Here is a 12,438-nt window from a genome sequence, read left to right as displayed (position 1 = left end):
GCTCCGACGCCGCGCCATCCACGACCTGACCGCCGGCATCCGTAGCGGTGCATCGCTCTCACCTCGCTACGTCGTGGGTGCCTGGCCCCGTCAGCGCCAGAAGCGGTTCGGCACTGGCGGGGGGCAGGGGGTCCTGCTCGGGTTCCGCCTGGAATGGACGCTGGGCCCTGAGAGACGCCGCGCGCTAAGGTGCTCCTACAGCCATCAGGGGGGAGGGGATGAGTTGAACATCAGGCAATGAAAGAAGAAATAAAATGCATACGCAGACGAGTCAAGTTCAAAAATTCCTGCGCGCGCACAGACACACGCAAAGCTATTCAACAGTAGAGGAACCTAAAATGAAGGGAATGAAGAGTGTCTTGAAGCAGAGAGGGGGAGAGCGCGTGAAGTTGGGCGTGCACGTTTTCTCGCGTGCAGCTTTCCCGGCGTAAGGGGGTGGGGGGAAGAAGGGAGGCGTGTGCCGGTGTAGCGGTGCCTGCGTGCGCGTGAGAATTGTCCATGTGAAAGGCCACACGTGGGGTAAGAGGCCGAGGTGGAGGGAGGGACGTTATCGATACGAAATGTCTAGAGAAGAGCTCCAGAGAGGTGAGAGAACAATCAAAGGAGGGAGAAAGTGAAAGAATGCAAGATAAAGGGAACAGCTCGACATACCTCAAAGGGGGTGTATAGCAACGTACCATTAGGCGCTGCTGGATGCCGCTGCCGAAAGTGCGCGGTGTTCGAAGAGTGGTCCCCCAAGCAGTATGTCACGTGCAACTCATCGTAGAGTCTCTGCTCATCTCTGTTTCCCCTCTCCTCTGCTGTAACAGTGGCTCTCTAGTTCCTAGGCTGTCCTCATGACAAGGATCGGAAAGCACAACGTTACTAGAACAATCGTAACGAGCAGGAGACAACACAATACCGATCAGCTGCAGAGCAGAGAAGAACCTTGATGCACAACATGCAGAGGCAAAAGTCGTCCTCATCAGCTGCTCTGTCATACGTCTACCCCATCGCTCTCCGCAGCTTGCTGCTCACACTCCTTCTTGTTGAGCAGGCGCAGAAGGAGCTGCGCGCGATCGCGGATGGTTAGCTGCGGACGGTTGGCTACGAGCACGCTCTTCAGTCCAGCCATGACTAGCATGGGATTGCCCGCGGCGAAGAAGTCTACAAAGCCGACGTAAAACATCGGCGCTGGCATCTTGGTAAAGCCGGCAATGCGGAAGCATCCGTCTGTGGGACTGAACGGCACCGATACAACGACTTGCCCCATCGTGCTCACAACAAGTTCAGCACCGCCCTGTGCGTTGTAGATGCACGTCGCACACAGCAAACCACGACTCAGGATATGGCCCGCTATGTGAATCTCCTCGATGCCCATAGCGCCGTTCAAGAAGCTTTGATTTGCAGGGGACGTGGTAAGACTGCTTGAGGCCAGCGGCGCGTTTGTAGGAGAGGAGTCGCTCCGTCCCAGCTTCCGTTGATGTTGTTCGGGAGGCGGCGGCGGCACTGGTGGACGGCGCCGTCCGAAGAAGCCGCGCAAGGAGCTCAAGTCCAGGAAGCTCTTTGAGCTAATGTGCGTGCTCTCTTCGAGGTTCTCCATGGACGAGTCCACAAAGGTGAGCGTTTGCTGCCGCCCATTCGCAAGCGTGATAACTTGCGAGATGTCTGCCACGCTTTGCGTGATAGGGGCGTCGCTATTGATGGCGCGCAAGACCAGCAAGTGACCGGCGCTCTCAAGGATCACTAGCGCCGCAGAATCGCTCTCGTCATGGGGCGCATAATCGTCTGGCTGACTCAAAACGCCACCGCTCCTGCGCGTGTCCTCCTCGATGGCTTCGTTCAGCAATCCATCCACGACAGCGTTGCGGGTCCGCGACCGGACATTCGCCAGCTTTGTCTGCACAAACATCGCATCTGCCACGGGGCCACTGACTCGGCGCACCAGGCGCTGCGAGGTCTGTCCCAGCAGATACACCCGACCGTCTGTCGTCCCGGCCACCGCGATCACGCTTGTCGTGGCAGACTGCACGGCGAAGGCGCAAACAATTCGGTCTGGCTGAAACTGTAGCAGCCACGGCGCCACATCTTTTCCCGCAGACGGCCCAGCGCACACTCGGATGCCGTTGTTGGCACAGGCGTTCTTCAGACTCGCGGAAGCAGAGGCCGTCGCTTCACCAGCAGTGTCGCTGTCATGAAAAGCGGACACGGTGAGAAAAAGTAGCCCCCCGTGCCCCCGTGCTGCTGTTGCTGCCGAGGGAGCAACCGACTCTGCCACAGCGGAGCCGCTGCCGGCATTTGGGTGCGACGGCTTCACTACCGAGCTGGGAGACGTGTTGTTGGTGGTGGCCCCTGGATCGGACAGGCCGAAGTGCCTCTCAGGCGACATCGTCCAGTCCAACGGGGAGTACACAGAGCACATCACGACGTGGTGCGGGGCAATCTCATTTTGGGACGTTGCCATGGCAGAGTGGTAAAACAAACGCAGGACAGACTGCATCGGGTGCAACGGTAGGGCATCGTGTGCTACAACCTGCACCAGCCCTGCCTCCACGTGTACGCTGCCGCTGCTGGCGCATCTTTTCGAGGACGGTGTCAGGATACATCGCAGATGAGCCGTCAGGACCGTTACGTGGTGATGCAGCGCTGCATCGGACCAGGCGACCACAATGGCAATCGTGTCATCCTCCGCAGTTTCCAGCGCCACATTGGCGCCGTTCCCGTCCTCACCTGCGACTAGGCAGGCGGTGACAGCGACAATACTGGCGTAGCTCCCCTTCGTGTGCGGCAGCATGGCGGTGCCATTGCGAGATTGAGCCGCCCTTCCACATTCGTGCGCGGTGGCGTTTGGCTGCTCTCCACTGCCTTCGAACAGCGCCGCCGGTCGCCAAAGGTGCCGTGTGAGGAGACAGTGGCGACCATAGTGCCGCTGGGTGAGGTCCGGACCAAGAATGGCGATTCCGTCGGCCATGCCGACAACGCAGACAGAGAAGCCGTGTGGGCTGTGGGGCTTGTAGGAGATAGCAGCCACACACCCAACGCGTGGCACGCCGGGCAGATCCACTTCCTCGCCGCATGTACTCGGCAACAACGTCTGCATCTCCATCGCTCCTGCAGCGGGTGCCGATCTAAGTGAGTCCTGCACGGTAGTCATTTGCTCCCTCCCGAGATGAACGCCAAAAGGGACCTTCAGGAAGGCCAGAGAGGGGCAGCGTGTAGACCGCGGCGTTACGTTTCCCCAACGACCGAGCACCGCACTTGATGTCGATTCCTACAGGCTGAGGTGCATACCCGATGTGTGTGTGTGTGTGTGTGCGCTTATGCATGTATGTCTGATACCAGACGAAGGGTCATGTGAGCTCAGTACCAAAAAGAAGAGGAGAAAGGAGCCTTGCAGAAAGTGTGGAGAAGCGGCGATCGAGAAGGATGAGCGGGCACTCACGCACTGGGGAATCTCCTCTTCATAAGAGCACCCGCTCCACGTAGCAGAGAGAGCGGAGGGGCATGAAGCGTCACGTGCCTCCGGTACGTAGCTGAAAAGAGTGGCACAGTAATGTGCTATGTGCTATGACACTAAGGGAGGAAGCAGTGGCTGGCTGCAGGGCCTACTAGGACCTTCATGGAGTGCTCTTTGAATAATTGTAATATAATGGAGGATGGGTGGGGGGTGGCGGGAGGGCAGCGATCCTAAAGACACTGGCACACGTTCATGAGAAGCTACAAGCGAACGCCATCACCTATAGAGAAAGTGATACAAGAGAAGGAGAGAGGGGCGAGCATGCAAAAACGAATTCGATCCCCGAGCCCAGCATGCGCCGCGTAGGACAAAACAGCCTAACAAAGAATGAGTAGACCACACAGTCGCTGTGTAAAGGATGGAGAAGGAGAGAAATAGAAAAGCAGCGTTTCACAAGCGTCACCAACTGTCTTTCTGAGAACCAAAGACAGCATAAAGTACGACAACAGGACGGAGGTGCGCCCCAGCGCACGGAGGCCCATCCCCCTCCTCCCGCCAAAAAAAAAAAGAAAAGCAGTGTGCCGCGCATTATAAAGACAAGACGTTTTGTTGTCGTTGCTTCCGTCGCCTACTCGTACAGTCGTTTTCTACGTGCTCACCTTTTTTGGAGCCACCTTAATGATCGGTGCCTTACCAGCTTGCTCTGCCGCGTTTATCTTTTCGATTTGCACCTTGATTAACTTATCCAACTCGGCCTTCATGGCGGGGCGATAGCCGAGGAAGAAGAGCACCTCCAGCCAGACAAAGAGCAATGCAGCGTGGATTGCCTGCAGCGGATCTTCCATGAAGGCTGGCTGGCGACCCTCGAGAAACTTGTGTCCCATTATCTGCACTGCCCAGCCGAGGGCGTGAATCGCAATGCTGATTGGCACGTGGTTGATGAGCACTCGTAAGCCAAGGTATTCCATCGCTCCGATAATCGGCGCGTAGAGTGCCCCAGCAACCGGCTCCATTTTGATGAAGGATATCGTGTAGAAGGCGGCAATGATGTGGGAGAGGGTGACGCCGCCGGCGATGGGCACGCGCGCAAGGAAGCTCATCGCGGTGGTGAAGATGGCCGGTACAAAGATGACATGAATCATTTGGTTCTGCCATTGGTGATGGTACGCCCCGTAGAAGACAAAGCTCTTCCTTAGGTCGAAGTAACTCTCCAAGTATGCGAGCATGATTTCCTTCGCTGTGTGTGTGTGTGTGTTGGTGTCCTCTCTGAGAGGTCTTTGCCGTCGTGGCTGTGGGGATGAAGCTCAGAGGTTGAAGAGAGTACTGTCGGCTATCGCTGTGTGGCGATGGTGATGTGCCTCAGTGTGCAAGACTGGTGCGAAAAAAAAAATGTTGCTGTGTGCATCACTGGAGCGCTGGCGAGAAACACACACACACACTCAGGCGAAGAGATGGCCGGGGAGGACGAAGAGGAGCAGTGAGGTGCTCTGGGTGCTACTTCGCCTACGCAGAAAGCGTAGAAAAGTGAGAGCGTCACTCCACATCTCTACACTCACAAACAGGATTGCGTACATGGGATTGATTACGTATGTGGCCACTGCTGCCACACTCGACATCCGTCTCTGATTTCGTGCGTCGCTGCGTCGTCGAGGCTAGGTACATTTCCTTTTTTCCGCTGCTACTGGTCGGACATCGTGCCTCCCACCTGCGCATGCTGCCCCCTTCCCCCTTCGTTCCCTTCGCCTCGTAAGGGCAGCGCCACAAGGAAGGATAACTAAGAGGGTCCTGGACAGAAAAAAGCCTGAACGAGAGACATGGGACAAGACAGGAAGAAAGCCACCGATTACGCCGGCAGTTCGTACACATGCACACGCGCACACACACACACAAAAAAAAAAACAAAGACAGCAACACATCTTGCTGATGGCGCACACATGATACGGCTCGTACGCAGGCGCCTCTGCAGCTTTCACTGCAACCAGATGAAGAGTTAACGAGTAATGATGGCAGGAGAGGAGGAAGGGGGAGGGCAAACAAAGAAAGGAAAGGGGACCAGCAGGTCATCACAAAGAATGAGGATGTGCCCTCCCTTTTTCTCGGATACTGTCCGACAGGTCGGCAACCAAAGAAAGAAAAAAAAGGGGACACACCAACTCTCCACACAAACATCCACCCTGCGCTGAAGCGCCGCAAAGAGACCTTCGTCCGTTCCTCCTTTGCTGCATCCTCGCCTCCACCCATCGTATCGCTCAAAGCACTAAAAAGGGGGAATCATGCAACGCACAGGCTTAAACTTGCATCTTGGCGATCAAGAGAGAGAGAGAAGAAAATTTGGCAGCCTACGCGTCAACCTTGGAGAGGCTCACCAGTTCATACCCGCTGTACTGCAGTGCTGCCTTGATGTTTGCCTCTGCGTGGGCTTCCTTGTGACGCAGTTGTGCGGTGACGAAGGCGTCTGTGGCGGCCTGGATGTTGCGCAGACACCGGTTCCACCACATCTTTACGTGGAACATGGTCTCCGTGTGGAGGGTGCTCTTGGCTTGGGTGAGCTGCGTCTCCACCGTCCTGTCCTTTTCCAACATTTTGGCGTACAGCTCGTCGTACGTGCTCGGCGCGACGAAGACCGGCACGACGGAGATGCGGTCTTGCATGGCTATTCGGTTGCGTTCCACTACGCGATCAAACTGCAGCTGCTCCTCCTCCACGCGGTTGCGGATGCTTGTGCTGAGGAAGAAGTACACCAGCGCTACGCTAGCTCCACCGACACCGAGGGAGACAGTGAAAAGCTGCATACGGCGGAGGCTAATAAATGGCTTCGGCTCCACGTACGACTGCAGCCTTTCCGGAGCCTCGGACGCGGGCGGAATGAACTGTGACGGCAACGGGTTTGCCGTGTGCACGTGCTTATACTCGGTCGTCGTGCCTGCCACCGCACTCTTCGCACCACTGTACGCTGATGGACTGATACTTTGGAGGTCGCTATCGCTACCAGCGGCCACTGCCGCAGCGGCGAATCGAGCAGCACAGCGACGCATTAATGAATGAGTGGGTGGGTGCTTCACGGTCCCAATGTGGTTTCTATTTACCGTCTTCCTACGGATCCGTGATTCTTTGATCCTCGTTCACAGTGCTGTCGATGAAAGAGTGTAAGTTACTGCGCACACCCTTGCCGGAGGAAAGGAGGCGGGGGCTCCCGGGGCTTGCGCAGGCCGTGAGTCGAAAGGTATGAGGGTGGTGGTGGTGGTGGGGGTGGGGGGTAGGACGAGGAAGACAAGCAGTCCGAAGGGCAGAAGGGATCGGGGAAGGGAATGGCGAAGTGTAGCACAAAAACAGGCGCAAGGAAATAGAGAGAATACACGAGATTAGCGGGATGCCGGCGTAGAGGTCTGAGCCCCTCTTTTGCGAGCGAAACACGCCCATTATGGGTATTGGTGAAGGGCGCAGGCATGCCGCTTCACGCTGCAGATTTCGTGCCCCTACGCGATACTAAGCCGGTTTGGTCCATCGTAGGATCCACTTTCGGCTCAAAAATGAACTTTCCGTACTCTTATCACTAGTGAAAAAAAAAAGAGACCTTGAAGCAGTATCAGCTGACATCCTAGTCGATGCAAAGAAGGAGAGAGGAATGACACGCATACATTAGGGTTAGCGGTGTCTTGTAGGAAGAAAAGGGACTCTCCACGAAGTAGGTGCCCCAGCGTGGATGCTAGCCGGTGCATCCCAGCGGGCTGTGACAGTATCAGCCATCTCATATTGCGCTGATTCCTGTTCTAGATTTGCCACGGCGCGCGGCACGTCGGACACTCTGGCTGGCCCTCCTCCTTCTCCAATGCACGTGTGATGCAGTGCAAGTGAAACGTATGGTGGCAAGGACTCGTCAGGATTGGGCAGTCGTCACCCGGCACGCGGCAAGTGGGGCAAACTGCCTCGTACTCCTGGCGACAGATGCCACAAGTTTCACCCTTGCAGTCCCACATCCACTTCGCCACGAGGTGGATGCTCTTTATCTTGACATCCATGAAGCACGTTTGAGAAATCTATTCTGTCTATGAAGAGGTAAGGAGGGAACTGAAGTGCGTGCTGGAGAATGGCTCTGGCTTCGTTTTCGTAGGCACGAGAGGAGCAGTGGGTATCAGCGACACACACACACACACACAGACAAAGGCCTCTTTTTCTCTCTCAGTTCTACAAAGACTCACATGCGCACAATCCGCATTGCGTGGAGAACAGAGCGGGAAGAGAAACGAAGTGAGTAGAGAGTGGAGTGGAAAGGGAATGTGTGAGAGGACGAGGCATCATCGCATGAGCGCTTGCAAAGTTGTCAACGCGCGCGTTCCTCAGCAATCGCTTTGGGGAAGTGCGGAGTGCTCCTCGCCAGTGGTGAGGGCCTACACTGCGCACGGATATCTGAAGGGAGGGAAAGGGTTTCGCTGACGACACCTTTGCAGGCGACCTGCAGATGTGGGAAGCCACGAGACCCATCAAAGCATGCGGACAACTAGAAAGGGGGACAGGCAGTGCCCCCCGCGTCACCGGTCGCTGCGACGGTGTAGGTAAGGAGCACCATGGCCGCCGTCAGCTTGGGCGGGGCGCCGTGCTGCGCGAGATCGCCTCCGCAGTTAAAGATGATTGACTTGTCATCTGCCACCACGATCGCCCGCATGTCTGCGGTAGAAGTGCAATGGAACGATGGTTCACGGGGGCTAACGACGTGACGTAACATGGGTAGCACAGGCAAAGACGCTACCTTAGCCTCGCCGGACATCTCAGAGAACGAGGCGCCGGCAGAGTCGAAGGGGAGAGCAGGCGTTGTGGGTGGGCTGCGCTCTTGCACTCTGAAGCCAATCTCTGTCACGCGCTGCAGCAGCCGCGAGGCCAGCACGCTGTAGCCATGGGAATGGTCTGCGCTGGGGTCAAAAGAGCCCAATGAAGACGACCGACTGCTGCGGTGGCTCCTCGCCCTCCCGCTTGCTGCATTAAGCATGACGTATCGCCGTCACCCTCCGCGGTGGCCTTTTCGTGCGCGCTGCTCGAGGCCGTCACATGTCCGCTGCTAAAATGGCCGTGTCCGCTCCTGGCGGCGCTCCTCGTTCAGTTCCGTATGCTTCAAGCTCTTCACGCGGTTCGCTTGCTTGCTCTCCCCAATTGTCGTGGTGGTTGTTAGTAATCGATCCCGTGCTTGAATGCAGTGATGCACCTCTAGCCGCAGCGGCGGCTGCATGGCTTGCCGAAGCTGGTCCACCTCTGCCGGCGTGGGGCCGTCTGGGGCAAAGAGACATGGACGAAAAGTGTACGTGTCTGGAGTTGCCGTAGGAATCAGGTCTTGCGTACCAACGCTCGGCAGGACAGGCAGCACAGCGACGAGCCAGTGAAGTACGCACAGAACAAGGAACCCACAGGCCAGGACAAGAGCGACGTTAGTGCCGCTGAGAGGACCATGCGCCTCGTAGGCGTAGCAATCGCCGCAGGCCTCAAGGTGCACCGCGCACAGCATGTCGCCCCCGGCGACAAGCGCTGAGCACAGCAGCACGTGGAGGCGCCTGCGAAAAACAAACAGAACATAGGTGGCGAATGAGCACACTCGTGCCGAGCACTGCCTGAATGCCGCGCAGAATATGAATGAAGCATGGCCGAGTGCTGCCGAGTGCTAGGTACCGAGCCGCAAAGTACACGATGGGGACGCTATCGAGAAGAGCTGCAAAGCTGCAGCAGATGGTCACGATGAGGCACTCGCCCGGTGCCGCTGGTGAGCCGTACAGGTAAGGGCTCGAGAAACCAGCGTGGTACGCGGAGGACAAGAGGTCCAGATTGCCGGAGCCGCTAATACTGCTGCTCTTGTCGCTACTGCCGACGTCGACACACTGACCCGTGCGAACATGAGCGCGGCATGGGTCTGTCGTCTTCGTGGTGTAGATGATGAATGCGAGACCGAAAAGAACCGTTACGCAGCCGAGTGGCACGCCAACCGTGAGGCGCAAGCGCACCATCGTGAGCAGCGGATGTAAGCCTTGCTAGAGAAGCAGTGTGAGCCCCACGTCCGTCTGCACCAGGTTCGGGCAGAGAACCGCGTGAAAGGGTAATGGATATTCCGGCTTCAGCGATGGCGTCTTGCTGCCGTTGCTAGGGTTATCACCTGGAACAGGGATGATAACGTGTGGGGCATTATCTTCGGCGTCCACAAGAGGTTGGGATCGGGCAGCAGCAGCGGCGCCAGTACCACCCGCTTCGCTCTGTTGTGGTTGTTGTCGATAAGGAGCTGTGCGCAGTTGCCACGCAAGTAGCTCCGCCTCGATAGCATCCTTCTTTACCTGTACGGCGGCCTCCGCTTCGTTCTCGTGCTTCTTACGTCTGGCGATGCACTGTGTTTGCAGCCATTGAGGGCGCTGGTATTCGTGCCGCTGTGATGCTACTTGGCGAATAGGCCTGGAGATGGTCAGGGGGCACCACAATGCCTCTCTGCGGTCATAGTTCAGAGTGATCAGCACACGGCAAAGCGTCGTTACACCCGTGATGTCGGAGGAGGGCCGAGGGCCTACTCGGTATACATGACGGAGCTTCGTGCAGAACGAGGAGACGGCTTTTCGGTTGAACGACATGACCAGTACATGGACGTTACAGCCCTTCAAAAAGCGAAGCACAGACAAAAAGGGCCTCCACATGCATTTTGGGGGGCGCCAATGTCGATGCGGACGCTGCGGCGGCGGTCACTGCATCTGCCGCTGGCCTCTCCGCTTGAGAGATATTCTCGTCGTTGTTTTCTCGCATAGTCTCGCCGTCGCTGCGCGAGCAATGATCGGCGGCGCAGAACTGCAACGGCGCCCTCACCAAGTCGTCGTAAGGCGCCACACTACTCCGCAGTGCAAAGCTGATGGCTAGTAGAGCGTTATCAAAGACAGCCAATGTGTCACGAAAGTCCGCGACATCCACCACACGTGGAGGTTCAGGTTCGTCATCTGGTGGTACCACTGCTAGTGGTGAGACGCGCTGCTTCTTCGACTTGTTTAGCTTCAAAGCCTTCACACGTCTTGCCCCTCATGGCGGCCTGTTGGATATTCGCGATAGGCTCGACACGAACCAGCACTTCATGCCGCCGCAGCTGCAGCCTCACTGTCACCGTGTTCACGTCGTCCCTAGGAAAGGCGCCGGTGCACGCAATACGCTTGATGTCCGTCCTGCGGACGTCGACCTGTTGAATGAGCAGCGCAAAGTGCACGAAGTCAACCGCTGCTGGCTGCTGCTGCCGTCGCTGTGGTTAGTTTAGTGAAGTCCAGAGCAGTAACGGGGCCCCACGGTGTCCGGGGTTGGACTCAGAGGGTGATGAGGAAGGCGCACTGAGTGTCGGGGGTGATCCAAGGGGCGTCGGCGCCGGTGAAGGGGGTAACGAACGCTGGTGTGTTGGCGGTGCCTCAGCGACAGGGGATAGAAGTGGCGGCTGCGTGTCTAGTGAGTCGTGGGCGTTACTGCCGTTTCCACGTGACGAGGTTGTGGAGGGGGAGATACATCTTGGTGAACCGTTTCTTCTCACCTCCTTGCTTTCCCCATCGCTGCCGTTGCTGCTTCTGCTGCTGTTCGCTAGCAAGGCAAGCGGGGTCTCATAGGTCGTGCGTTCTGGCGGGATGTCCGGCAGGGTCGGGTGGGAATGTGGGACAGCCGACTCACCCTTTGCGGTGCGCCTGAGAACGGCGCGGGCAGCCGGCGCGTCTGGACGCTTTTATTCGAGGGTGGATGCGGTTGTGACTGCGGCTGTAGTTGGAGAAGGACAACGTCAAACGTCGACGCTGCAAAGAGGGTTCAGGGTGGCACCACGCACCGTTATAGACGACTTCGTTGGCGTCGTGTACAGTTGCTTGACCTGCGCCGGCGGCTGGATGAGTATTGCAGTGAGTTGATGGTGCGGCAAGGGAGGCAGAGGAGGAGGCCAGCACCTTTGCGGCAGACTTATTTGGATGGCCCGACTGCGAAGAGAGTAGGACCGGCGGAGTATCGCCCGGCAGCACCGCATCTGCTCCATTCGCTGTACCGGGCGGCTTCAGTACATTTGTGATGGGCTGCGTGACGACAGGCAACATGGTTTGCGCCGGTGGCAAGGAAATAGAAATCTTGTTGCTGAGAGTTGGCGTGAACGACGCTACGTTGGTGGTGGTGGGATAGGTGGACAAGCTTAGGTTGCGCAGAGGGCCCGCACTCTCACGCAAACCCACGCCGCCGTTACCCCCCCCCCTGCATGAGCTCGATTCGGTGGTGCAAGTGCGTTTGTGAATCATCCAGTTCGGCAAAGTCCAGTAAGTTGCCCGAGGCATGCAGAGGACTTTGACGGGTATCCATGGCGTACATGTACTTGCCAGGGTGCGCAACCGGTGAGAGCGGCGGTACCTCTGCGGCGGAGTACAAAAAGCGAGAGTTGCCGCCCGCGCAACATTCCTCTGCGCTCCTTGCTGCTGCCACGGGATCTCGCCTGTTCTCGTCCCGATCGCCGCCGACCTCGGTGCCCGACAGAGAGGAACCGCAGTGGTGTGCTGTCAGATCATCCGATGGCGGCAACGAGGGGGAAAAGTACTGCGGGGTTATCCCACTACCGCTAGTGTTGCTCTCACTCATGGCTGGGGAGGCTATAGGCGACTCAACAAGGTGGCAATGACTGCGCGTGCAGCCAAACGTTGATGTGTGCCGGTGGAGCAACGCCTCCTACGTTACGCCCGGGTGGGGTGGGGCCCAACAAAGTAAAAGAAGGGCATAGACTGTGATTGGAGTAGACGTGGCAGATAATGAAGGATTCGGGCATGTGGAGAGAGTAAAAAAGGAGATGCCGACAGTTTCGACCTGAAACAAAAAGTGTGTAGCAGGGCGGGATGGGCAACTGGCCACAACGCAGCGGTGGATGTAAGTAACCACGAGTCCCTACGCTCATTGAACTCAGCTTTTAAGTGACTATAGTTTTTGGTTTGCTTCGGCTCCAGAGTGATACAGAAGTCTTTAGGTACGTCAAACCAATGAAGACGTCT

The 12,438-nt window shown here is 57.3% G+C and overlaps 4 protein-coding genes and 1 pseudogene across 5 annotated transcripts; all 5 read right to left on the bottom strand.

The window, feature by feature from the left end:
- Nucleotides 1-976: 976 nt before the first annotated feature.
- Nucleotides 977-3,133, bottom strand: LBRM_34_4510 (conserved hypothetical protein; the record flags this gene model as incomplete). The annotated part of the gene is made up of 1 exon (XM_001568500.1): nucleotides 977-3,133. One exon carries the CDS (start codon nucleotides 3,131-3,133, stop codon nucleotides 977-979), a length of 2,157 nt encoding a protein of 718 aa, XP_001568550.1.
- Nucleotides 3,134-4,083: 950 nt separating this feature from the next.
- On the bottom strand, nucleotides 4,084-4,662 carry LBRM_34_4500 (hypothetical protein, unknown function; the record flags this gene model as incomplete). Its single annotated transcript, XM_001568499.1, has 1 exon — nucleotides 4,084-4,662. The coding sequence occupies one exon, from the start codon at nucleotides 4,660-4,662 to the stop codon at nucleotides 4,084-4,086; it is 579 nt and encodes a 192-aa protein (XP_001568549.1).
- Nucleotides 4,663-5,775: 1,113 nt separating this feature from the next.
- LBRM_34_4490 (conserved hypothetical protein) lies at nucleotides 5,776-6,471 on the bottom strand (the record flags this gene model as incomplete). The annotated part of the gene is made up of 1 exon (XM_001568498.1): nucleotides 5,776-6,471. One exon carries the CDS (start codon nucleotides 6,469-6,471, stop codon nucleotides 5,776-5,778), a length of 696 nt encoding a protein of 231 aa, XP_001568548.1.
- Nucleotides 6,472-7,206: 735 nt separating this feature from the next.
- On the bottom strand, nucleotides 7,207-7,455 carry LBRM_34_4480 (putative anaphase promoting complex subunit protein; the record flags this gene model as incomplete). The annotated part of the gene is made up of 1 exon (XM_001568497.1): nucleotides 7,207-7,455. One exon carries the CDS (start codon nucleotides 7,453-7,455, stop codon nucleotides 7,207-7,209), a length of 249 nt encoding a protein of 82 aa, XP_001568547.1.
- Nucleotides 7,456-8,475: 1,020 nt separating this feature from the next.
- On the bottom strand, nucleotides 8,476-9,894 carry LBRM_34_4470 (annotated as a pseudogene). Its single transcript has one exon. A coding segment is annotated over exon 1 (1,419 nt).
- Between the last annotated feature and the right edge of the window lie 2,544 nt (nucleotides 9,895-12,438).

The sequence above is a fragment of the Leishmania braziliensis genome, chromosome 35 (assembly GCF_000002845.2).
Source record: "Leishmania braziliensis MHOM/BR/75/M2904 complete genome, chromosome 35".
In the NCBI taxonomy this organism is placed as follows: Eukaryota; Euglenozoa; class Kinetoplastea; order Trypanosomatida; family Trypanosomatidae; genus Leishmania; species Leishmania braziliensis.
The sequence above is the reverse complement of the archived record's forward strand: the minus strand, read 5'-3'. Positions and strand labels throughout refer to the sequence as shown.